At 38.1% G+C, this 26,781-nt stretch overlaps 1 protein-coding gene across 1 annotated transcript in view; it reads right to left on the bottom strand.

Moving 5' to 3' along the window:
* Positions 1–5,088: 5,088 nt before the first annotated feature.
* HOMER1 (homer scaffold protein 1) overlaps positions 5,089–26,781 on the bottom strand; it is a gene marked incomplete at both ends in the record, with an annotated part of 83,064 nt that continues 61,371 nt past the window's right edge. The window contains 4 exons of the mRNA XM_082335398.1: positions 5,089–5,277; positions 10,644–10,724; positions 12,385–12,495; positions 24,701–24,857. Coding sequence (XP_082191524.1) covers positions 5,089–5,277; positions 10,644–10,724; positions 12,385–12,495; positions 24,701–24,857 — 538 coding nt within the window. The remainder of the gene's footprint in view (positions 5,278–10,643; positions 10,725–12,384; positions 12,496–24,700; positions 24,858–26,781) is intronic.

Below are 26,781 nucleotides of genomic sequence, written 5' to 3'. Positions count from 1 at the left end.
AAGAAAGAAAACCCCCAAAACCCAGCTCAGAAATTTGTTACACCAACACCACAGGTGACAGGAACTGATGTCGGGGGGAAAAAATAGGGTGTGTCATCAACCACTACCGATGACTAATACTGATACCAAACCCCTGGAGTTGTGAAGATAAAAGAAGGGTTTGCAGACTTCAGCTGCGTTCATGAAACACACACCCCTAATGCTGACCTTGAGAAGCCTACAGCAATCAGAGCAGAGTTTTGGGGCAAGCCAGGCATGCTCAATATTAGCATGACATGAATACCTCAGGAAAGCAAGATCCTTTCTAACCAACTTTTTGTAGCTGATGTGCAGTTCAGGTGGTCTGCCCTTTGCTATGTAAACCATTCTTGCCTATCTTAGAGCTACCAGTTCCATGTAAGGGAATATTTTTGACAACTCTGCATTCCACACCCCTCCCCGCCCCAAATCAAAAACATCTTTGATGGTTACTCCTCCTTCCCATGCCTGTATCTGAAAATGACACAAACTGCCAGATGTATTGTTGCAGCTGAGCTCTGCTTGTGCAAGACCCGGCAATGAGGGAGAAAGTGAGTATAAATTACGCTTGTGTTTCTTTGGTCCTAGGATGAGCTGCCAGCAGTGCAGAGGCAGTGCTGGCAGCTACAGATCCCTGAGAGGTTGTGGTGGGCAAGCTACGAGACCCCATATGGTGTGAAAACCTACTTCTAGCTATAGTATCCAGAGGTGTTGCAGGTATTGTGATATAAACAGCTGCACCTGCCTTCCGGCTGCGTTGCATGGCCAGAAGAGTGGATATGAGCTGAACCGACTCCAGGATCTAACACAAAACCCTATTCATTGTTCCCAAACATGTAACAAAATGGGGAAAATGAATCCTAATTGTCTGAAGTAAGTGGAGTAAAACAAGGAACTAATGCTACTAAGCAAAAATAGAGACTTTAAAAAATATCTGTTATTCCGTGATATGTTCTCTGCTTAGCACCATTTGGAGGTAGTGCATATATGCAGCATTGCTAAGAAAATGTAAACAAGACAATTTGAACATTGCTTTGCAGAGTCAGGTCCATTTCCTGAAAAAACCCAGTCTATAGCTGTGCACTCAGCTGGCATGTCCAGTTACTGAGACTGAACTATGTGCATTTGGATGCAGTTTCTTGATGGTCCTTTTTTTTTTTAACTGTCTTTTGACATCCAGACCTAATCTCTAATCAGATTTATCTTTGGCCTCGAGATCCAAGATTTCTGCAATCAACCAAATTAAGTGCTTTTACTGACATCCCCAGTTCTTCAGAGAATTAAGGTCTGCAACAGTTTTCCATTCCTCTCTCCATGTGGTATTTCTGAAAATGGTTTTGATTTTGACTTTTGAATGCAGTGTTCAGTAGCCACTTCAGTACAGAATATTAAAGATGACAGAACAAATTGAGGTTTAGCCTCTTATTGAAGGTAAACCTGAAGTTAATCCCTAACGTGTAGAAAAATGAGCAGAAATGAGAAACCTTTCACAACTGACAACTAAAAAGACACATCCCAAAATATTAATCTTTAATTGACGCATTGTTCATTCTTGCAGGGTTTTCTTTAAAGGAATTATCCTGGGAATGCCACCGATAGCATTAAACAATACTTATTTGTGTTACATCTGGTTTAGCCCTTTATTTATTTATATTTTACCTGAAAACGTATTTTCTTAAAGACCTTATAACAGCATTTCTGCATTATCAGTTCATTTAGTTTTCTTCTTTCCTGGATATATTAGCCAGGAAAAGGAATCCCCAGTCTGTAACAGACAGATTAATTCACATATTTTACTTTGTCCACATAGAAAAATGCAATTTCTGGATCATTGAGGCATATGGATTATGAACAAGACACTCCAAAAACTAACTAACTATCTAGACGGGAATATACTTACAAAAATCTTTTATGTCAAAGTCAGGATTTCACAACATAACACGCTAATGCAAAATCCAGTAGCACCTGAAAGATTAAGGTAGCTGCTGCTATCACTTGCACATACTTGAAAAAGATTTAAGAAAAGAATAAAGAGTAAAAGTACATTCTCCAGAGAACAGCAAGTGTATTTCAAAATAAAAAACTGTATTTTTTATTTTTCTTTTTTTTGGGGGGAGAGGGGTATTTCTGCTAGGTTTTTTGGTAATTCTTTTTGCCTTTTTTTTTTTACAAGACTGTAGTTGCCATGTAAGAAATTATACGCCATGTGACCGATCTCCCCTCCAGTGCAAGTTCATGGCCATGTTTTCAGGCTATAGTACTCAATTCTGTTTTCTCCTATACATATTCCCACAGTTCCATCAAAGATAGATACAATGTATAATACCTGTCTCTGGGAAAGTAATGTTTCAAACAGGCAACTTTTATCTTAAAAACAGAAGTGGAGAGGCTACAGTAGTATTAGCCACCTAAGTATGAACTTTAGGTCACAATTTCTAAACACTCACCTACTGTACATAAACATTAAAAATAGTCTTAGCAATAGGATTTTATTTATATGTGCACGTATGTCCACCTTATCCCATATTTATGTTTGGCAACTATTTGGGAATTCAAAGGTGCAGCCCTCAGTAATTGTATTATTTAAAAAAAAAGAAATGAAGTGGATCTACTGTATGAGAAAAGAAATTCTCAAATATCAATTTCCAATTTTAAATTTAATTTCAATAGGAAAATATTAAAAATGTGCACATCTAAATTTTTCCATGTTCTGTATATACATATGTGTGTGTACGTATACATAGAAATACCATGTACCACACATATTCACAAAATTTAAGTGGAAATATTTCTGTCCACTATTTTCCCACATGTAAATGACATCATATCTTTAAAAATGTCAATAATAATATCAATAAAAATAATATTACATTTATTCCATCATCAGCTTTCTGTGTTTTTATTCTTTCTTCATCCTTATTATGTCCACTGAGCATTAAGAGGCCCGATTCTCCTTGCACTGCCACAGATGCTATGCCAAGTGAATGTTGCTGACATCACATCAAGGACGCATCTGGTTTTCAGCAGCTCAAGTGACAGGAGAATCAGGCCCAAACATCCCCAGGTAAATTAAAAACTGCTTGTATCTGCTCATCTGGACTTGATGAAGATAAACACACCACTGTCTAAAATCCACCAAATGAAAAACATGTAGTTCACCACAAAGTTTTCAGCCAGTAGCACGCTAAACCAAGCTCCCCCCACCCCTTTAATAAATAAAATCAGTGAGAAAATACCCTAAAAATATGGAGAAAGCTTAAACATTGTGTACATTACATACCGTATAATACATGACGGTTTAGCATTTGACGTAAACCATTTCCCTGACTAGTCAGGGGAGACCTGATAAATCACTGGTAAAGAAAAAAAACGGTATTTTAGAAATAAAGTATGTATTTCTAATATAAATGAGAACCTGTGTGTATTATATGGTACATACACACAGTACACACATGAAAACAAACTTATTTTTTCTAGTTTTGAATAGCAGTCTCTAACTGGAGAAAATAGTGTTGTACAAATTTAATAAGCAGCTAGATTTCATGTTTAACATTCAAATTAATTTGGGCAGCAAACAAAGGTCCGTGCATCTTTCGACTCTGAAGTCTGACATTCATACATATTAAAAAAGCCCTCTTCAACATTACAAGCAATTTATGGCAAGAATGTACTTTGATGCAAGACACATGACACTTGGCTTACCTTTCAAAGAGTTTTTTTTTTCTAAATAAATCTATTATATAAAGAAATGTGTGTTTGCCAAAAGTCTGTTAAAATTACATCAAAACAACTTTAAAACCTGCTCACTGAGGATAACTGAATTCAATTTCCTGTTTTTAAACATTTAGTTAACAGTTCAGAATATTGCCTGGTGTAGTTTCAATAAAGATGTGATATGAAGACCCATAAAAGAGTAAACATGTCTCCATTTCAATTCGCTATGACAACAAAACTTCTAGAAACAGCTTTCTTGGCTGGACAAGTTCAGTGTACGAGTAATCCCTTGCAATAGCTCTATGCCCTTAATGCAATCGGTAATAAAACAGTGCTCCCCATAAGCCATTATTCACAAAACCTGAAATTCATGTGACATTCTGAAAAAGTCTCCTGAAGAACAGGTTAACAGTTAATTGAACATACATATTCGATATATGTATCAAGGCCAGAAAACAAACGACTGGCTATTCCTTGTTATCTGTGCATGTCAAATTTTACATTTAAAATTCTCAGGGGTTTTTTGCCTTTTTTTTTCCTGGGGGACTCACCTTCTATCATTGGTTGGCTTCAAAATATAGTTAAGTGGAAGATAGTATCTCACTGTAATTACATGGAATTCATATGAAAAAGTAAAACTTACATTGGACAATATTGTAGAACACCAGAGTAAGCTCCATAAAGAAATACGGTATCTTCCAGTATATATATATATATCTATATATATATAAAAAAAAAAACAAAAAACAACCAACCAACCAACCAACCAAAAAAACCCCAAAAGGAAGAACTTTATACAAGCAGTTATAGCAACTTTGTTTCAATTAAAGATGCAACTCTCTCTCACTCCTGGCAAGAATAAATTGGTAATGGCACTGCTTCTCCACAGTGCAAAGTATCCTGAGAAATTATTAAGAACAACAAAATACAGGGCTGTCATCACTAAGTTCTTGCACAAAACACAGCAATTAAATATCTTAAATAAATAAAACAGCAGATAACCTATATTGTATCTATCACAAAAAGGGGATGTGACCTGGGACACTGCTAATTCTTCTGTCACTGATAATTAGAAAAGGATTGCATTCAATTACTGTTAATATCTTTCAAGTTATCTATGGCCAATAATGTACAAGGAGGTAATTTGTAATTCAAGTTTTTTTGTTTGTTGTTTTTTTCTTCAACTAGCTACAAGCTGAGTTCTAAATTTTACATTGAAATACGACTTAAATTTAAAACAAGCCCTCTCAGAGGAGCGTTTCCTAATTTTGTGCAACTTTGATGCAGAGCCCAACACAGTCCTATGAAGAGAGACAGTGCATCTTTAAGCTGATTGGCACTGAAATCCCATTTTCTTTAGCTGCATTCTATTAGCTTGGCCAAGTTATCTCGTAACTCTGTTAGTTCAAATATTTTTCCATCAAGAATTTCTAAAAGTGTCTTCAAGTTATTGCGAAAAGCTTCTTGCTCATTCTGACTTTTCTCCAGACGTTGCTCTAGATCAGACAGCTGGCCTTCCAGGTCTTTGTTTCGAATTTCTACTTCCTTCAGAGAAAATACATAACATGTTAATGCGTTGTCTGTAAACAGAAAGCAGTCTAACCTCCTGCTGGTATTTGTGTGCTATTTTTGTCAACTGGTTTTTAAAACAGTTTGTGACCCTTTACAGTTTCCACTAAGCTAAAACCAGAACCCAAATTGTTACTATGATTGCGTATGTACTACCACTTCCTCCATTTTTAAAATAATTCATCTGAAGGACAGAAACTTTTGGAGAGGGGTAAAACTTGAACAGCGGATATGGTATACTTATCCAGCTAAGTTACTGCTGCTATCATTCAGAAATGTGCCGTCTACTGAAAACAGCTTCTCAAAGGTTTACTTAAGTTCAAGTTTTCCCTGATTTAGACTACATGAATTGCTCCAGGACATAGTCCCCATTAAACGGTCTCATAGAGAAACTCATCCAGAATACTGCTTTATGGATGGAGGAGTACTACCTTACTCCTGTCCCACATTATAGGCCTTTTCACCCTGAAAATTAAGACAAAAACATAAACTAGCAAGACTGATGTCAAGATGACATTGATTGCAACAAATCTAAACCAGCAAGTGCAAGCTGAATGTCTTGTATTGCTGCACGGTGCCCTGGAGCACCCACCTGCAAGCCCCACAGCTGTGGGAGCAGGGAAGGCACGCGAGCCACCAGTGCGGTATGGACAAGCTGTTCCCATACACTGGAAGCGGCGGCATCTTACACGCAGCTGAGGGGATCTGAGCCTGAGCAAGCTCAGCTCTCATTCACGAGGAAGAGAAGCCCCCCTGGTGCCAGCCCGCAGGGACCCCTCACAGCTCTGGCTTGCACCGGACAGGGGAGGGGGGTCGCAGCTGCTCGGCTCTGTGCAAACCGGGTGCCCTCTCTTCTATCAAATTACTAATGTAGCAGTCACGTGGGTCTGGAGTAGCATATTGTGATTTGCCCCATTCATTGCACGTCTCGTAAATTCATGCTAAATTTCCTAATTTCAGTTATGAAAAACACTTTCAAAGGCAGCAGAGGGACAGTGTATTTAGTATACCATACACCCTGTGCAGCCATTCTCTGGAAAAGTGCATTGTGAATTCGTATTTACATACATTAACATTTTTTCAACACTGCTTCCCTTTACAGTGGCTTTGTGTCACAAAGCTTTAACGGGCCTGCTCTGAGTTTTTACAACGACTAGTTTCACACAGCCATAGGGAGGGAGATTTGGCTCGCAGCATGAGCAACTCCTCTTTCTGCCCTCCCACCCTCCCACTGTTTTTGTTATGATTGTTCTGTCTCCCTCAAAGCTAACTATATTCATGTTTACATTGGAGAGATCTCATAAGAAACAACCTGACCCATACAGAATACGTTATTTGGGCAGTCAAGAGTAACAGGGATAAAACGGCGGCTTGTGTCAAAGTCCGTGGCCCAAGACACGTTTCCATCCGTGAGGGGTCTGCTGGCAGCGTCCACCGGCCGCTGCGTCCCTGGCCAGAGGAGGGATGGGGTGATGTGGCCAGTGATCAGTTTTGGCTCCCAGCCTCTGCAGCGGGGGAGAGCTCTGGGACCGCCAGCAGTAGTGCAGGTGGAGAAGGCAGAGCCTCAGAAACCTGATCTCCTCATAATTGTGACTGCTTGTGCAGCCAAGGATTATGTCCAAGCCGAACTGGATACCTCCCTTACTTCTTGTTTGTAAATGAGCAAGTTAAAAATTACAGAGTTTTGGGCACTGGTCTTGAACAGCACAGCTGAGGGCAAGAATTACCCCTTGCTGCCAGGACCAAGAGAAGAATTAGTTTAATCTGTTTAACACCGAACAATATAGTTGCCAAAGCACTAAAGGAAGCTAACTGAAAAAAATATTTGTAGAAACAATATAAATTAAAATACATACATGCTTATGTAGTGATTAGCTACCCCACCGCTGCTATAAATGAACAAGCTAACTGATTATAACCTAGCCATACCCTCTGAAGTCTCTTCTTCATTGACCTTACTCCTGCCCTCCAAACCGAGTACTGACAAGTACTACTTGGTGTAGTGATGGCATGGGTTCAAGACCCTCTGAGGCCAAGTGACTGCAGTACAGGACAAAAAGGGAAATTCAAGGTCCTCTCAGCTCTGCAGGAATGACATGGTCCTTTCTTTAGCTCACACAAGACCTACTGCTGTTTTTCCATGTTTGCTCATGCATCCTGCTTCTCCTGTCACTGCTCCTCTTCTACGCACCAAATGTGTGTGCTCTAGGAAGTCTCCTTGCCACTGGTCCTACCCCAGAAATAATTAATTTCTATAAGTAGGCAAGCCAGTGATGAAAGGGACCACTTTGGAACAAATCCACGGATACATATACGGTCTTATTTTGTGATATCTGGGCCTGAAGAGCATACCATTGGCCTGTATGGAGATGAAGATCATCTTTCAGGCCCTCCTCAGACACTCTTGAACTGAGGAACTGTTCTGCTGTGAGCTGCCAGGGTGGCACCACCGAGGTAAAACTGAAAGCTTTATGTTAGACGCTGAAACTTCCATCCATATTCAACAAAAGGCTAACTCTCAGTTGCTAGTCCTTGCCCTGTATCTCTTCAAACCAGAAGAGCTCCCTTCTTCTGTTTAAACTTCCAGTTTGCATATTTTATTTATATTCCATTCTTGACATCTCTTTCCCAATCTATGCACATTCAGCTTCTCAAACATTTCCTCAGATATACTTTCTCCCACACTTCCTCCTGTTTATTTTCCCTAACTTACGCTCAACATATTTAATGGCATATGGGAAGTAGAACTAACTGAAATATGCAAGGAGCTGTTGCTTTTAATTTCTGCAAAATGTTTCTTCCCAAGTTTTACATTTGATCCTTACACATAGTTACTCTAGATTAGTATTAATGATTTTTGCAATAGCATTGCATTACAAGTTCATGTCCAGCTCATGTGCAGTTTCCTATTACAAATCAGTCTACCTCAAATCTGTTGCTTCTTGATTGGAAGAAGTGGAGAGGTGTCCATTAAATGTAATCTATTCCCCTAGTTCTGTCATTTCACTTTATTTGCACTTAATCTCAGCTAACAATAAACTGACTCTTCCGATGCATTGAGGCCTCTTGCAAGGAGTATTTTACACCATTTTTTCAAACTCTTCTTACAGCAGACATAATCATTCCTCATACATTGTTTTCTTTTAGAAAAGAAATAAATTATTAGTATGTTATGTTTGTTGTTTGCACTGTAATAATCTTTCGTGGAATTCAGTGCAAGGATCCGAATAAAATATTCAAATCATACACAACAGCTATATTTAGGAATCAGCCATAGTAATAAAGATACTCTGACTTACTGTGAGAGTCACACTGATCATGACTCATTGATACGTCTTCTCTGCATTGCTAATGAAATTATTAAGTAACAAGGGCCCCAATACTTACCCTTCACAGTGATAACATACTGCTCTTCACTGGAATTTGCCAATGATGGATTTCTAATTCATTCCCTGATATGAGTGTGTCAGAAATGCAACACACCTTGAAATAGTAATTTCTTTGTATAGCGTTTTTCATACAGGCTATATTCCGAAATATTTTAAGAGTTACATAATCCATTTGCAAGCACAAGAGGGAAAAAATAAAGCAGAAGAAAAAGGAGTGAGACGAACAGATATGGACCCTGGAGACAATCACCCTGAAAACAGATGATGAGTCAACTAAGTGAACAGATGTGAGACGGTTAGTCTGGAGCTACAGAAGAAGACACCAGTTCACTGACGTCACAGATGTAGGGTGAAGGGGCTCAAAGAAGGCCAGTACAATCAAAGCAGGATGATTATAGCAAAGTAAAGACTCAAGATCTTTTAGATGGGCTGCATCAGGTCAAGAATAAGCTTTACGCTCAAGAAAAGCAACTTTTAACTCAGATCCTAAGTAAGCTTTATATTTATTTGAATAGAACCACATAGAACTATTTTCAGAAACTGATCGCCTACAATGTGACGTATGGACATACATACATAATTTATCCGTTTGGTTACTAAAGATATAAATATACCAAAAAGAAGGTACTGACTTTATAAAGTACAAATTTTAATAAAAATTTAGCATTTTCTAATCTTTCATCTCTTACTAGCCTCTGATAATTCTGCTTGCTAAGGATAACCAATTCCTGGCTCACTATTACTTTTCATCTGATCTTACACTGAAATTACCGCATATGCTACTGCTAGAACAATTTCCAACTTTCATTATAATCTCCCTTTTGAGTCTCTCAGATAAGCACCTTTTCAGATGAAAACTCCCATTTTTACCCTAAAGCCAGCAACAATTTTTGCAATAGTGGAACAGGCAAGCTCAGCTGCACTCAAAACAATCTTTAAAAATTGTTTAACGTAATAACATACTTTTTCCAAATAATTTGACTTAAGAATGGGAAAAAATGAATAAAATAATTTTGTTCTTATGTGGTTTATTCTGTAGGTTAAAATGAGATTCAAGGAAGTTCCAATTCATTAATGCATTTCAAAGAATACCTGCTTAATGATTTTTAAGCCGTGGCTAGTCTGAAGGGCTTGCTTTCAGCACGATTTAGGTCGAGCCACAGAACAGCAAGGGTCACGTTTCAGCACTTTGGATTTGGAGCTATTTAATGCCTGAATTTCCAGTCCTGTCAAAACTCTGAAGCCTGAATTCAGAGTTTAACCCACCTAAGCTTTGGGTCAGCCTCATTCTGAAGGCAGGTTTCACAAGGGAGGTGCGTATGTGCTGGCCGGTCAGCCCAGTGACAGACAGACAGCAGCTCAGACATAGCAAGGGAGGGTATACTGAGGGCACAGTGATTCCAGTAGGCTCAGGTATCTGGCTTTACACACAGTAAAGAAACAACCCAGAAAAAACAATAAAAACATAATGATTCTGAATAATTCCAAGAAAATGTCAAAGTGTGTTTTTAAAGTCTGTACTACACAAAAATGCTTTAACTGTAACTTTCTCAGGGCATGTTTAAAAGCTGAATACAAACTCATCCCAACCTGATGATACACAGCCTGACAGTTTCAGTGGCACACAAGACCTATGGGAAGACACTGCAGTGAAAATGAGACCAGAACTGCCTAGGACATGTATCGATGAGGGACATCTGCTAGCCTGAGAGTACTCTGTGGGCTTGTAAATGAAATTTGGGTCTGTTCCCTTGGGCAAAAATAGCAACTTACATCAGCTGGAAATTTTGATAGGAATTCCTAAGAATCATCCCAACCCACCACTTTGCAATGCAGTCTAACTTACATATTTATCTGGCACCTTCAGTGAATAGAGCACAAGTTGCTGATGTGAACTGCTCACTTGATAATTTTTCCCTTCTCTCTAAATTAAGATGATGCACTATAGCTCACCTGTAACTTCTGGGTCAGAGAATCCCTCTGTGCCTGGAGCTCTCTGGCATTGTCGATTTCTTGTTTCAATCCTTCTATTTCCTAAGGGAGAAGAAACAGCCTTGCTAGCAACACGTTACCTGGCTTGGCCTCAGTGCAGGTAAGCTGGCTACCACTCCTTCTCCTGAGCAAGCCATTGCAATGATACCAAAACTGGCAGTTGGCTACTGCCCATCACAGCACATGAAGTTTAAGCCCTGCTCTTAATACTCCTGAATCACAGTCCTAAAACAGCAATTCCAGTGTGAATAAACAACAATACAGATAAGCATTTTCTTTTATAAAAGTCCAAGTTTTCCTCTCCCATGCAAAAGATTTGAAATTAAGGGTTCTTGTAATTAGAGAAACGATTTTATACTTGAAATTCTATTCGAATCTATCGTTCTCCATTTTTTTCAAGAGAAAAATCCAATTTTCATCCTTGAGCTGCTTATTATGTTACTAGCAGCAGGACTGAGCATCAAAAAATTCCCTGCTTTGACCATTGATTTCTGTAAAAAGAGAGTCTAAAAGAAATAGTATCTTTAATTTAGCAAGAAGAAAGTAATAAGGTATAAAAATAACAAATATAGATAAAATAATGAATGGAAGCGAAACATTTTCTTAGCTTACTTTCAGGAGACAAGAATAGAAACAGTTAATGAAACTCAAAGGTATTGAACTTAAAACTATTAAGTGCTTTTCCCCAGAAGGGCATATTCACCTCCCAGAACTCCTTTCGGAAAGATCTCTTGGCAGCCAACAGCTCAGCATAATTCAAAAGTGAATGGGCACCAAAATGGGAAACATTACCAACCTGAGGCTAATCTCTTAAGTATGAGGGAGTTTGGAAAAGGCTTTGTTGCATTTTGGGAGGATATTCTGTAACTATTGTGCCTCTCCTGCATCCTCCTTTGAAACACCTAACAACTGCCCTGCTGGAGGCAAGACTCTGCAAGACACACGTGCTCTACGAACACGCACACCCGTGCCCGCTGCGTCTGCCGTGGAGGGCTCAGGGTCTGGTCTTACATGGGGCAAATAATCCTTCATATACGGCTCCTTCCACCTCCTTTTTCCCATCCATAACGGGGCGATTCTCGATCATTCTGTGACACAAATCTGCTTTCTTCTAGGACCTGTGCCAGTGCAGGTGTTACTCCAATTCCATTTATTTTCTTGCTGCTGGTCCAGCCCAAGGCAGACGGCACAATAAATATCATCAAGTTTCAGGCCGGGGGGTTGGCAAGTGTTTAAGGAAAAGGCTGATCTTAGGGATCATAAATGTCAGCTATATTAACATAGCCTGAAAAACAGATTGGCCCAAAAAAGGCATTGATCTGTTACTTGTCCCAAACCCTACTCTCCAGAAAAAGGAAATAACGCGTACGACAGCTTCCCTTCTTAGTGAATTTGGACTGCATCAGTGTGATGACTGCTCTGTGGAAACCACTTATGACTTACTTTTGCAAACAGAGAGGCTTGGTAAAAGCAAACAGGAAAACATGATACTTTTTTTGGTTGTTCAGATACCCAGCTCTATATTGGACTGATGTAACTGTAGACAAGGAAAAATATTAACCATTTCAAAGAAGCTGAAAAAAAATTTACTTCGTAATATCTATAGGAAATAATACAGTATTTACCAGCCATCACAAACTTAATAGTGAAAGCCTTTAGAAATGACATAACAGAAAAGCCAAAAATAAATGTTAGCAAATACCTCTTCTTTTTTCTTCAGCGTAGACTCTAACTCCTGTATTGTCTGGTTTAATTCTGTTTTATGTGTGTGGACTGCATTGGCTTGACTGCTCACACACTCTAGCTCAGTCACCTGTTGAAATAAGTAGAAACAACACATACAGAATTAATTTCAACAAATTCAAGGTACTATTACTTCTTCGCATAGATAGGTGCATTTGAAATACACCCTTAGTTCTGGGTGACTTCTGTTGATAAATGGTGAAGGTGTTCTTATGAAGTTAGCATAAAATTCCTTAACAAATTGCTTTGCATAAAATGGTTGCTATGACTTCTTGGAAACAATAAATTTAGTATGTTGCAGGCTGAAAAGAACATTAATTAAAACTTATACTTACTAATTATTGAAAATTTTATGAAAGAAGCTGAATTATCATTTCAGAAACAGTAATGGCTAGACAATTAAACACAGAGCTGTCTGCTTAACTAACCTCTCCATCTGACAGTTTTTAATGTTGTATCATCTTAATCAACTAAGCTACAATGCTCACCCACTTCCTAGCAAGCCAATTAACATTTCGCAGCCTCAATTTCTGACTCGGCATCAACAGTGTAATAGCAGACACTCAGCCACCAAGGTACGGCTGCCAACTTCTTACTTCCTCTAGTTTCAGATCTCATCTCTCAGTCACAAAGCCAACAGCTAATGGCACAATTTGGATTTGCACAGTTCCTCTTTATTAGCAGACAGCGAACGCTCTCCATCTGCCCTCGGATAAGTTAAGATACCTGGCAGTGGTATGTCCTTTTTATTTTATTTTTTAATCGAAGAGATGTTAATATCCTGCCATTCACAGATAAACAGTTGTCAAAAAACAGCTCCTGCACGGAAAGGTCTTTGTTCATGTACCTCTCAAATTACAGATCAAAATATTAAGAGAACTCTCACACTGCATGTCCGTGTGGATGTGTGCTCTAAAACCTTTTTGTTTAATAACAAACTTAAAATATTTAAAATTCTATTTAAAACCTAATAATTAATCTTTTTCCAGAAGATATAAGCCTGTCAATCTTCGTATACAGTCTTCAACAGAGCTGCATCATCTACCTACAGTAACTAGCAAATCTGGCCCAAAAACTCCTTTGAACAAAGTGCTACCCAATTCTGCAATGAAAACCTTTTGGTCTCCATTTAACTTTCTTGGAGAAGTAGCCCTGAGACAGCGGGCATGCATTCTCCAGGACAATTTTATTTCTTAGGTGAAAGAACATCTCGAGGAATCCAGGTTGGTGCCCTTCAGCACCAATGTAGTCTCACTAGTGAAGTCACTGTGATGCCAGTAATTTCAGACTCTCAGATATTTGTAGTCTCACAAGGTAGATTACTGAGTGCAGAGAGAAGTCAAAGGAAAGCCAAGACGAAATGCAAGAAAATTAAAACAAAATCCTTATCAACTTCTCCTTTCTGAGTCACAGGGCATGAACTTCCCCTCTGTAACAGCCATGACAAGTCTAGTTCCTTCTACTGGAAAACTGTGATTAGACATTTTTGCACATAAGGTTTATAAATGGAGAGAACTGAGATTACAGCAAATTCCTGGAAGGGTAAGGGGAATGAGGGTTGAGGATATGACTTGGTAAAACAACACCCCACCCCTCACCCCAAAGAACTATCTTATTTGCTGGAATTGGCCCAAAAGAAATATCAGTGCTCATGGTAAAAAGTAATAGCAGTTTGCTCAGTTTTATATGCCACTGAGCATCACAACTGAAGTCTTAGATAATTTTCTCAATTTGCTTCAATTACACAAAACCATATCTATTTAGACTCCTTATGACTGCTACCAATTGTGACTGTTACAGTATTCACCTCTACAATTACACAAACACAAACAAGTGGAATTGGAACACACTGACTGGGATACACCTATGTCTACACAGTGTCTGAACTAACATCTAGATACAGCAAGAATCACAGAGGCACAGAGTAATTTAGACTGGAAGGGGACCCTGGTGGTCATCTGGCCAAGGCCTCCTGCTCAAAATAGGGCCAATTTTGAGGTCACATTTGGTTGCTCAGGGTCTTTCCCAGTCAAGAAGCCTTCACTATCTAGTAGAGCTGCCACAGTTTTACACGGGTTCCTATATTTCTGATACTGCAGGTTTATGCAGAGCTCTAGTTCATCCCTAAGTTTTGCTGGAACTGTCAGACTCACCCACCTCACCTATGTTCACCCCTTCTGATGTTTAACTTCTTAAACATTTCCAAGCCTTTCTGCTGAACTGAGTCTTGAATTGGAGGTGGAAGCCTCTGTGAACCCAGGGCTAGGGTTGTTAGGGGAACCCAGGGACAGGCCCTCTCCCACCCGTTGTGAAACACTGGAACATTGTATGGTAACCTCCAAAGTGGTCAATCTCTCTTTTAAAGCTGTTGCACTCAGCAACACCCACTGGCTCTTACCAAGCACTGGCACAGTGAATACTCATTTATACAAAGTGTAAGAGCCTCAACTGAAGAGACAGAAGAAAACCCAGTCCCCAGACCACCTCTGTCCTATCGCCTTGGAAGCAAGTATGCAGAGGTGTCTCAACCTGCGACTACGGAAGCACTTGGACCCCACTGTTCTCCCCATGGTTTCCTCTGAACTGGTACACACAGAGAGGATGCATGTGTTGGTGCAAGCTTGGAATCCAAGGGGGCCGGTGGATTGAACTGCAGTGGATGAAATGCTACTGCTCTCAGCTACATGTATTGTGGCTGGCTGAAAATACTTTCTTCAACAGCCCTGCCAGCTGCATGGCTCACGTGAGCCCTCCCCAGTACACTCTGGTCCATACTAACTCCAGACACCTATTGAAATTGCTTAAGCAAACACAGCTAATTTTGCCTGAGCAGAGCAGGGAGTCCTCTCACAAACCTTCTTGCCAACAGAGGCAACTGCTGTTAGAAGGGCAATTAATTACCAGCGCTAAAAGGGCTGTGATGTCTTACTCTGGTCCAAGTTTTCTCTGGGCAAATGTCCATCTCTTACTGCTTATGCAAGAAAATAATGCATTGTTCAACTGTTTTGTTTACTGTTCATTGAAAAATCAGTAAGTTGGAAAAAAAGAACAAATTCAATTAAAAAAACAGGGATACTTTAATTGCAGTCTTATTTAAATGCCCATCCCTACAGAGATCTGAAAAGATGTCAAATATCTTCATGATGTTATCTTCTTGAATGTACCTATAAAAAAGAAAATCATATTGTGACCTTTCAAAAAAATCTGTACAGTAAGATGGGCTGGAAAATGATGTGATATAAAGAATATGCAATTGAAAACAGAAGTAACAAAAGATACAGCTCTAGGCAAAAGACTGGATAGCATTTACTTGCTCTATTTCCTTGTTTCAAATTGAATTTATTTTTCTCATGACCAGTGGTCCAAAAATCATTAAAAATAACTGTTTATGCATTATGCACAGAAGGGGGCATAAAAGGAAGCTTTAGTCTGACCCTCCCACGTGCTATTTTCAGGGACATCTCCTCAGTCAGTGTTTCATGTTTAAGAGTAAGGCTCAATCAATCATTCAAGCCTTTGCACAGCAACATTGAGCAATGTACCTGTGATTAAGCGTTTTTTCCAGTACAGAATTCAGACTGAAAGAACAGTCTTTGAACAATAACTGATTAAACAAAGTTCTTCTATTGTGCAATCATAAGACTGCACTGACTTGCATATCTGAAAGAAGTCAATACTGTAGCTTCATATTTGAGACTGAAAAAGTATTGTTCTTAGCCTCTGCTTCTTTATTTTGCATTTATCATCCAGGTAAGGATTGCATGTTGGGAAAAAAATTCTGAATGGGCTTTTTAGTGACGATTTAATGAGCTAACTCTTCTAGTATATGGCTGGCATTATACTTAACTGTATACTTGAGTGTGAAATACATCAGCTGAAATAAGACAGCAAGGCAACTTGTTCTGGCAGAGCCTAGACCTTCTCAGCAGAGGCCATTCTAGAGTTTTCTGGAAATTTTAAACTAGGGTCAACAGTCTACAAATAGAGGAGAATGCCAGGCAGAAGTTTTCATTGCAGCAGACAGCTAGCACACACTGGGCTGTTGGGAAGACTAGAGGAGTGAGGCTTTGGGCCATGTAACACAACAAACAGTAACAGCCTTGATGTGAGCTTAAGACAGTGACTGCCCAAAGCTTCAGAAGACTGAAGAATCTCTCAAAGAAAACAAACCAAATCAAATCACAAAGAAACCAAGAGAGGAGATTGTATCAAATTCCAACACAGACAACAACTTTACAAGTAAAGACGTCAGTTAGACAGAGGCAAAGAAGTGGGAATGACAGAAATATTTCGAGTGGTCACCTTCCACAAGCAATTCTTGACTGCATGAATCTGCTCTACGTTTGCTGCAGGTTGATTCATTTTTTCAAACCACTTTCTTGAGATAAATTGGTACACTGTTGATGTCAAACAACAATAGCTTTTATTCAGCATCTTAAATTCAGTACCAACAGATCATGAAATTCCTTCTAAACTTCATACAGAAATTACTTCAACTGCTACAGGAATGCAAAGAAAGACAGCTTAGAACAAATTTTCAGGGTAGCTGTAGCCTATGTTATATACCTGACACTATTAACCTGTTGTTTCCTAAAGGTATTTTTATCCCTTCTATTTACTGTGCAATGCAACATCCAAGGTCTACTAGCCCAGGCTACAGTGTGGAACAGGCACAGTGCTCCCATGCAACACTGAATTTAAGTATTAATTATGTAATTTTAGCTGGTTGAGTTACACCCCTAAATGGATCATAACTGTGACTGTGACAATATTATTCCATCAATAATTCAAGATGAACCTCCTACAAAGAGAAAAGAGTCCTTTGCTTTCCACAAGGAGAAGAGAAATGATGTTGCGTGGCTCAGCAAAGCTAGGAAGAACTGCACAAAGTTTCACATAATTTATGCAGAAGAAACTTCTAAAAGTTCTTCATGGGGGACAGTAAGATGCAAGACAGCATGCAACAAGCCGATCATAAAAATAATTCTAGTATAGCTTTCAAGAACAAAAAACTCTGGAAAGATTTTTGGTGCTAAGAAATGTGAAAATGCAGAAAACAAGGAAAATGCTTTCAAGGTTGCTGCTGAAAGAACAAAAAGCACACCATAGTACTATTCATATACATCACTTCTGACAGCAAATTAATTATTGTTGTTTTCCAAGATTTACTCATAGAAAAAATTATAACCTGGGGCAGGGGGAAGTTTTGTGCATTACCAACAATATATTAGTTTTTTCAACAGAGAAAACAACTAAAGATTTTGCTGAAAGGGACACATTTTTCTCTGTGGGTACTGATGCCTCAAGCCATGGAAATATCAAAATGTTTTCCACAGTCACTCATTTCTACAAGGATAAAAGAGGAATAATCCATCATCTGCTTGATTTTTGTGAAGGAAGTAATGAAACTGCAGTAGAAATATTTGAAAATATAAGAAGTTTACTAAAATTGATGCTTTGAGCTTCAGCCATGCATTATTATTTGCAACTGATAATGCTAATACTAACTTCAGGGGACATCCCTTTCTATGCAACCTAATTAGCAAATACTTTTTCCAGCTATCTTGCCAGCTCGTGAAATACATGCAATTGCAAACACAGTACAGATATGTCATCCTTTAATCCTGAGGATTTTAATCCCATAATTTACTCATTCTCCAGTGGAGTTTTGGAATTACAGGGTATGTTTCATTCTACAAAGCATTGACTACATAAAATTTTTGTGGCATGCCTCCACAAAGTATGCTTTTTATAACTTGCAGATAAATGGATCTTAACGCTTTTAGGTTTTTTAGAAAGATGAAGATGGCGATGAGAGACCCTTCTGTGAAAATTGTTTTTTTTCCTTTCCCAGAATGACAGTAGTTTGGTTGGTGGTTTGTTTTTTTTTTCAAATTATAATCTCGCATATGACACATTCAGTGAAAGTGAATTCGCAGAAAAAACCCTAATGAAATAGTCTTGGCTCCTAAATGCCAATCTGCTCTAAAACCAAATCAAGGCAAATGGAAAACGACAGAAAAGACTCGCCTTCAGTTCACTGCTCATTAAAAAAAGCCGAATTCACATTCTGATTTCAGGAACATAACCTGATTCACCTTCTCTGTCTGAAAAGAGACTGTCTTTAGTAAACTGTAATTATTCACCAAGGGTTGAATCTTGATAAAGGCTAGATGTGGATTATTTGTATTAGGAATCACACACAGAAAGGGAGCTGAGAGTATGTGCTGGTTTCAGAAATCCTGTCCTAGGAAATGCTCTGATAGTCTAACGTCAAGACTGACAACACATACCATTTCAAAAATCATATGGAACTTATGATAGCTGAAATGGATATTGGAAGAGCAAAAATGTACATCTGATAAAAAAATACATATCCCCTGAAATAAAATGCTTGTATTTTTCCTTTGGTATCCCCTAATGCCACGCAAAGAAGGTGACTAGCCTCTGCAATGGTTTCTCAAGGATTTTTAAAATATTACTCTGGATTTCTTTTTACTAGAAACTAGTTCCACTGCGAGAAGGATAACTGACCTTACACAGATAATTACAGCCTGCTCTGAAACATAAACTCTTTTTTAAGGCAAGATTGTAATTTCATATTTTTGAAAAAAACAGTCACTATATTCCCATATGTCTTCTAAAAAACTGTCTATCCCAGAACAATTAGCCTTTCCAGATCTTACTGTGTCACTCAAAACTTTAATATTCCCCAGAACATCTCTCTTGAACATTTGGTCAATATTTAACACTATGACCTCACTGGGGCATGAGCTGCCCTGTTTTTTGCCTTTCCAGGAGTTTTGAGTGCAACAAGAGTTTGCTTGCAATTCCAGATGAAAGGACTGCCTATGTAAATATATGCACTTAGTTGTCCATTTTTTGTGCACTCAGAATTGGTCCATCTGAACACATATTCAAATAAATGCTTAGACAAATACTAACAAAATTATAATCCCACTGTTCTGATTAAATTGCCAAGCTACCCGTATCTACCCTGCAAAATGCTCATCTATTTTCATTAGAAACAAATGGTACCAAGCTGCTATCTAGCCACATACTAATTACAATATCTTAAGAAGGAAATTATACTTGGATAACTTTTTTCTTTAACCAATCAAACCAAATTTAAAGATAATGTAAGTTTGGATTGTTCAGTGGGGGTAGGAGGGACACCGTCTTAAAGGGAGGACGACAAGAGATAGGCATCACATAGAAAAGGTGCATTGTCAATAAATTTTTGGATCAAAACTCCATTCATAAATTTCTTGTTACCACACTTTCTGTCACCTTCTTTCATATTTCCACTTTTAGATAATGTCCTTCCTCGGCCACATAACATGAAACAGTTATTCACAGTAGTCCCACAGTGGTGCTAGTAAGACTTCTCAGCAAGTATGAAGCCCGCAATATGGGCTCTGATTCAGCAAGCAACTTCATCACATCTGCATGTTCAAAATTTAGTTTTGGTTATTCAGTTATTAATGCAGCTGGTGGAAACATGGAGGTGACTGCTAAAGGGTCTGCAAAGATTCCATATTTCTTGCAGACTTTAATAAATGCTTTTATAGATTGTTGTTTTCTTTAAGTAGCACAGAAATAGCCCAATAAAATGATCACGGTTTTATTTCTGTATGCTTATGCATTTTTTTTAATATCCGCTTTAAAATTCCTTTTAACAGTAGCAAAATCAGGGTCCATTATTCATTAGGTGGCTTTGATGACTACAGAAGATGTCCTCATACTTATTTCATTCATTGAATAAAAGAACCAGAACATAATAGGCTAATTTTATCTTATTTCCTAGGAAATCCTGGTAAAATAACAAGCTAGAATTCAAGAGTTTACCCCTCTGTTCTTTCAGGAATACCCAAGAGCTTGATCACTTCCCTTCATCTCTTTTTATCTTAGGTTTCTTTTCCTGCAGATGAATGATCTTCAAGGCCTGCAGCTCTTACTATTATGCACTGGTGTTATTACTCTGTGCTATGGCCCAGTGTCATAGGATGATTTACTTTCGCAGTTAGCATGCAAGAAAAAAATTCATCATCTTAATTTTTCACACGACAAAGACAGAACTTTGGGTTACTTTCCATAATTCATATCACCATTCAATCCTTTCCTTTTTGTGGTATCAGGATTAATGTTAGTACCAATGGTATTCTATTTGTCTGAAGTAGCTCACCTCAGGGTTTTTTCTTTCTGTTACTGAGCTGTTCTAAACTCATGAATCCCTTTTGACTTTAAAAAGCTATGCAACGTACGTAGGAGTGCTCCCCAACCCTGTTTAAGGGAAAACCTTGTTGTTAAGCTGCTTCTGAGCAGATTAGAGGAGAGAAGGCTGAGAGCTCTAAGCTAAGCTCTTGACTGGGCATCACATCTTCCCAGAATTATTATCTCTTTGTATTTGAGACGGAAAAATCCATAGGCTCATTTAGCAAACTTCTGAAAAATACAATGTCTGACAAAATATCAAAGTACAGTATTTCTGGCTTAAGCTCACAATATATCAGAAGAGAGTACAAAACTTTAATTTATTGAGAACTTTGCACTCAGCCACACTGAATCTGTATTCTGTTTTGTCTCAGCTCTAGGCATTATTAATGCAGAGAACAAATGGAAGAAAGAAGATAAAGGCCTCAGAGAAAGCAAATAAATGTAGGTTAATATGAAAAACTGAACTGATAGATGACTAAATCTTATACTTAATCAGAAATGGCAAATAATAAATGAAATTAATTTTACAAAATGCAATCAAAATCAAAGAAAGGGGCATTTTAGTTTTGTTTCTGTATTTTAAATGTGTAAACAATGTGATACACAGAAAAACTATTTCAGTCAGATTTGAAAACAATTAAAGAACAAAAAATGTTGGGCTTAAAATAATTTAAAACAACTTAAAAAGCAAAGTTTAGAACAAATACTGCACGAGACGAAAGACCCAGTTTACCACAGTGAATGAAAAAAATAGAAGATGAAAGATTGAAATATAATGTAAAATCAAAGAATGTTTATATATAAAACATGACAAAGTTCAAACTGTGGAAAAAGGTACCATAAGAAGTCAACTAATAAGACAGTATTAGCAATAATTTTTTTTAATATAAAGAGGAAGCTATTTATGTAAATAAGGCTATTTATAAGGCTATTTATATAAAGAAGAAACTAAAGATGGAAATAATAATGCAAAGTTTACTAATCAATATGCATTACTTCCGCCCCCCCCCCCCCGAGTTGACAGAGGATATGAGTCTGCTGTAGCTTGTAGATAGATGACTCAGGCACCAAAACTTGTATATAAACATAAAGCATGTAGGGAGAGAATACCACAATTATATTATATATAAACCACATAATATAGTATTAAACTGAACTAAATATAGCAGCTAATGTCAGCAGTACCATTCTTCATTTTGGAGGATGGTCTATTTTATACAAGACTATGATCTTGTGAGTGAGCATATCCCTCCAATGCATACATATCTACACGCATTCTTCTTCTCCAGTGGGCAAGATGCTGTGACAGCCAACTTTTCTGTTTAAAAAAAACAACTACATTACAACTGAACATGCAAACTAATTTCCAGATTTTGCTTTCTCCTTTAAATCAATTTTCCTATGAGTATTTCTAAAAGTCTGGTCTATTCAACTTTTCTCACCAAAGTTTGTTTTGGATCAAACCCTATTTTTCTTCTGAATTGGCAACAGATGCAGGTTGCAGCACGGCAAATTTCAATTAGATAAAATATTAGGAAAAATAATTTGACAAGGGTGGTCAAACATTGGAACAGGCTGCCCAGAGAGGCTGTGGGATCTGAGTTTTTTGAGACTTGATTCACAGCCCTGAGTAACCTGATCCAGCCCTGGAACTGGATCTAACTTCAAAGCTGGCCCTGTTTTCAGTGGAGAATTGGACCAGATACCCTCCAAAGTTCCCCTGCAAGATAATTTATTCTGTGATTCTATGAACTAAGGATGGAGTTAATTTCATCTGACTAAAAGTATATCTAGATGATTATCCTATGGAGAAAGGCAAGCACTTACAGAAGCAAATTTAACTCAACACCTTAGTTTTCTTAAGACTGGGACACTTACCCTTCATGCTTTTGTCTCTCCAAGAATTACAAGAAAAAAAGATGACCATCTTAGACTTGATATATAACTTCTACATAATCTCAGGTGAGATGGATTCCAGTTTGAGGAACATTTTTTGGATCAGCTGTAGCTATGTGTTTATACTGAGCTTAACAGATAAACTGAACAGGCAGATAACACAATACAGTGACTTAACACTGCTACCACATGTACCACAACCAACAGTCTCCAGATCTGCCATTTCAACAGCGCATTTTTGATCTGTGTCAGAGAGAAGCATCTGACTTGCAATCTCTTTCTGAAATGGGGCACTATTTCAATTTGAAAGATCAGTCTCCAGCATGCAGGTTAGAAGAGCTCTTGTATTGCACCGCATGGGTAACAGATTGAGATTGCTTTTTTTTTTTACATGTTCCGCATACTTTTGCCTAGAAAGTTCAATTTATTGGGTTAGTCAAGTCTGTATTTTTCTGAAGGCAATTCCCACAGAGGGCAGCGCTCTTGACGAACTATCCTGTCGTAATTTACAGGCATGCCCAGAGAGACATAGGCACAGAGCGTTCCTATATTCTACATGAGATATCAACAATGACTATTATCATCTATTCACAAACCTGGAGCACAGGTTAGAACTCCAACCCTTCCAAAGGAGAAGCTTAAATGAGATGACAGACAAAGCGAAAGTCTCCCTCTGTACAAACACACATGAAAAGCTTGTGCCTGACTGGAAAATTTCTGAAGCAAAGCAGTTTTGTCAGCAACTGCTAGTTTCTTGAACTGAAAGCACTTGGCAAAAACCACCAGTTTCAATTACGCTTCGTGCATTTCATCCAGCCAGCTATGGCACACACAGTTACAGTCTATCGGAAACTGTCATTCTTCCCTATCAAATCATTTGGCTGGGACTTCAGGATCCTTGTCTGCAAGTCAGTCTAGGTATAGGACAGCCCCAACAACCTGCCATTTCCCCACGTTTCTCAGGCTCAAGGGAATTCTTGCTACTCTTCCACATCCCCAGGTTAGAAGTAGCCTGCTGAATTTCTCCCCCATCAGATGAATATGAGCCTTGTTCTTGGGTCTACTAAGCCTCCAGTTGGACAGGTCCAGTTCAGGTCTGAAAGAACCTTTTGCATTTTGCAGGATTTGGCTACCTGTAATTGCCATACATTATTTCATACAGGTGAGTACAGCATACAAAACCAAATTAAAAGGTCTGCCATGTCTGCTACTTGACCTTTCCCTTCTTGTCATCATATTCACGAAACTAGTTTTCATGCAAAAAAGCAATGCTCTTGTTTGTTTTTATTTTCTTAACTATGTACATCTCCCTGATATTTTTCTAAGTTAACCAATATTAACAAAAGCAATACAGCTTCATCAAAGACATCTTCCCTCCATACATGTGCTAATCTTGCCTTCACTTGGCGCAAAAATGTGTCCTAAGCTATGATGACAAATTCATACGGATAAAGGTGAATAGAACATGCAATATATAAAGAGTTACATGTGAAAAGAGAAGAAAAATGAAAATATTGTATACTTGTTTTAATAATGCAGGCTTCGCTTCAGACTTGCATGCTTTATTCCTCCCTCAAACACTGTCACTCCTTCCCCCACTGTGCACTGATTTCTGGTTTGCCAAATGACCTCTGCAAAATTTACAATGAAGGGAACAGGACCCAGCCCCTGCTGCATGAAAGCGGGAGCAGATCTCTAATTGCATATAATGATCTTCAATCTATGTTCGGTGTTCTCTAGGTGCAAGGATGAGAGGAAGCTGTTCATCTTTGTTTTATGTGGAAACTACAATAGGGTTTCTTTCACTTACAGATTTGATGTTGAGTTTCTGTGGGCTTAAATGCAAGAGGGACTAATGTGTAATGCTATGGAGAAGGTCCTGAAACAGATGTGACGGCATCAAATGAAGAGTGAAAGCTGGCAAACATGTCATAAGGTTAGGTAACCCTTCCTGCAACAATACCCTTTGCAGAAAAAGAACTGCTACCAAGGAAAGATTTTCCCAATGGAGGAACCCTGTGTGCTTTAAAGTAATCATTCATTTCTGTCTCAAAGATCAACCTAAAGCCCCAACAATAAACTTACTTGTTTTACTTGAAAATGAGCTAATACAGTCACCAGTATTTCCACCTCAAGGATCCTGGCTGTTTGCCTCGACTTACCCGCTTATGAAGACGTTCTGCTTCCTCCTGATAGGCAGCAAGTTGTTGTTTCCATTGTTTGACGTTGGCAGTGGACTCCAGCAGGGCTGCTGTGAGCTTAGCGTTATTACCCTTGAGCGTCGCCAGTTCTGCCTCCCAATGCTTGCTGATTGTCGAACTGCACAGACAGAATGAGAATGGTCAGAGCCCCCAGATCTCTTTCTTTTTTTTTTTCCCTTAAAATGTCTTATAATTTTTTTCCAAATATCCAGGAGAAACAGAATTATGCTAAAATCCTATGACTGAATGTCCAAATGAGAATCCAAATGCTCAAATCATCAAAACTATAAATTCAGAAAATAGAGAAATATCACTATTGGAAAAACCCGTCTACCCTCCCAGTTCAACAGGGTATTTTTTTTTTTAATAGAATGTTAAGGATGATGAAATCCATATCAGCTTCCCAAAAGCAACAGTGTAATTCTAGAATATGTATAGGATTAGTCACTATTTTAATATCTAAGTATTGAGTGAAAGTGCTTTTTTCATCCTCTACTTTACAAAATATATTGCAGAAAAAGATTCGTCACCAACTTGAGTAAAAAAAGCTAATGTAGAGCTTTGGAACTACAGCTTAGTTGTCTTAATGCAAGCCTTCTATCCCTGAAATATACTTTCTTTATTAAATACCATATTTAATTTCTTCTTGCAAACTCAAGGATGTTGAATTTCAACACCATAATACTATGAATATGCCTTTCCTCAATAATATCAGCAAAGGGACTAGAGATCAAGGATCATAGAGATATTATTGCTTTCTTGCAAAGAGGCAGCCAATGTTGGGGACTGAAGTAGCCTATGGAGGAACAATCCTTGCCTACAGTTTAGTTATTCTCTGAGCAAACACAGGGCTTTAATTTTCACAGGTAATTAGTCTGCCATCATCCACAGACCCTATCTTTGCACTCAGTATGCAAGGGAAAAACATCTCAGACACATCAGGTGAATGTACTAGTATGCACATAGCACATTAATGGTTACTTGTATAATGATAACAGCGTATGAGGTGCACACCTACATGGAAAACACATACAGAAAATAATTCATTTTGTCTAATTGGCTTATTATTAAAGGCATCATTGAAAACCAAAGATCTGTAACTCTGACCAAAATGATTTTGTATATCGGTTTGTGATGAATTATGAGGAATTATTATAATCTAATTACTTATTATAATAAATACCTTTTAATATGCTTAATTTAATTGTCAATTACTACTATTTTGCATGTAAGTTTATAGGCTTATTTGAACTTTGTACATATGAACAATGAAACATTCCGCCACCATTTTGTCCACCGAGTTTCCTTCTTCCATTTCATGCATATGCACAGCCCATACCACCAAAGCATATTTTAAAAACATTATGACTCCTACAAATGCTCCTTAGGTGTTCAGAATCAACGAGCCACCAAGGAACATTCATTACCAATTCAGATCACATCTACCATTTCACTAAAACATGATGTCTGATTCTTCCACGCTCCAGCATTTCCTTCCACATACACTGCTTCATCCCCTTGAGCAGGAATACAACAAGTTCCTTCAAAAGAGGAGTACAGGTTCTTTCAAATTGCTCTAGCATTTCATGATCTATTCAACTAATTAGAAGTTCACCACTGGAAATTTTAAATCTTAAATGACTAAACTAAAATAATGATAATCCTACTTCATCAGGGAACACTGACTCATATGAAAGACGATGAGAACAAATTTCTGTAACAATGTCTACTCTTCTGTTTCTCTAATCAGATTTACTTTTCACTTACAGTAGCACAACAGATCAACAAATTCTGTAAAACATATGCTAAAAAAAAATCTAGTTCATTATCATATTCGTAACTCCTCCTTGATGTTCTGATCTGGCAAACAAATATTCATTCCAGCCATTTCATGCAAGTGAGTAGTTCTATTTAGTAGTCCTGCAATGGCAGAACTAGCAGCAAATTGTGTGTGTATGACACCTACACATGTTTACAAAATGTGCCTTACTACTCATCTTTCCCCACATAAGAAATATACACACAAGATTTTATATTGATGT

The sequence above is a fragment of the Platalea leucorodia genome, assembly GCF_965183815.1.
Source record: "Platalea leucorodia genome assembly, chromosome: Z".
Lineage (NCBI taxonomy): Eukaryota > Metazoa > Chordata > Aves > Pelecaniformes > Threskiornithidae > Platalea > Platalea leucorodia.
The sequence above is the reverse complement of the archived record's forward strand: the minus strand, read 5'-3'. Positions and strand labels throughout refer to the sequence as shown.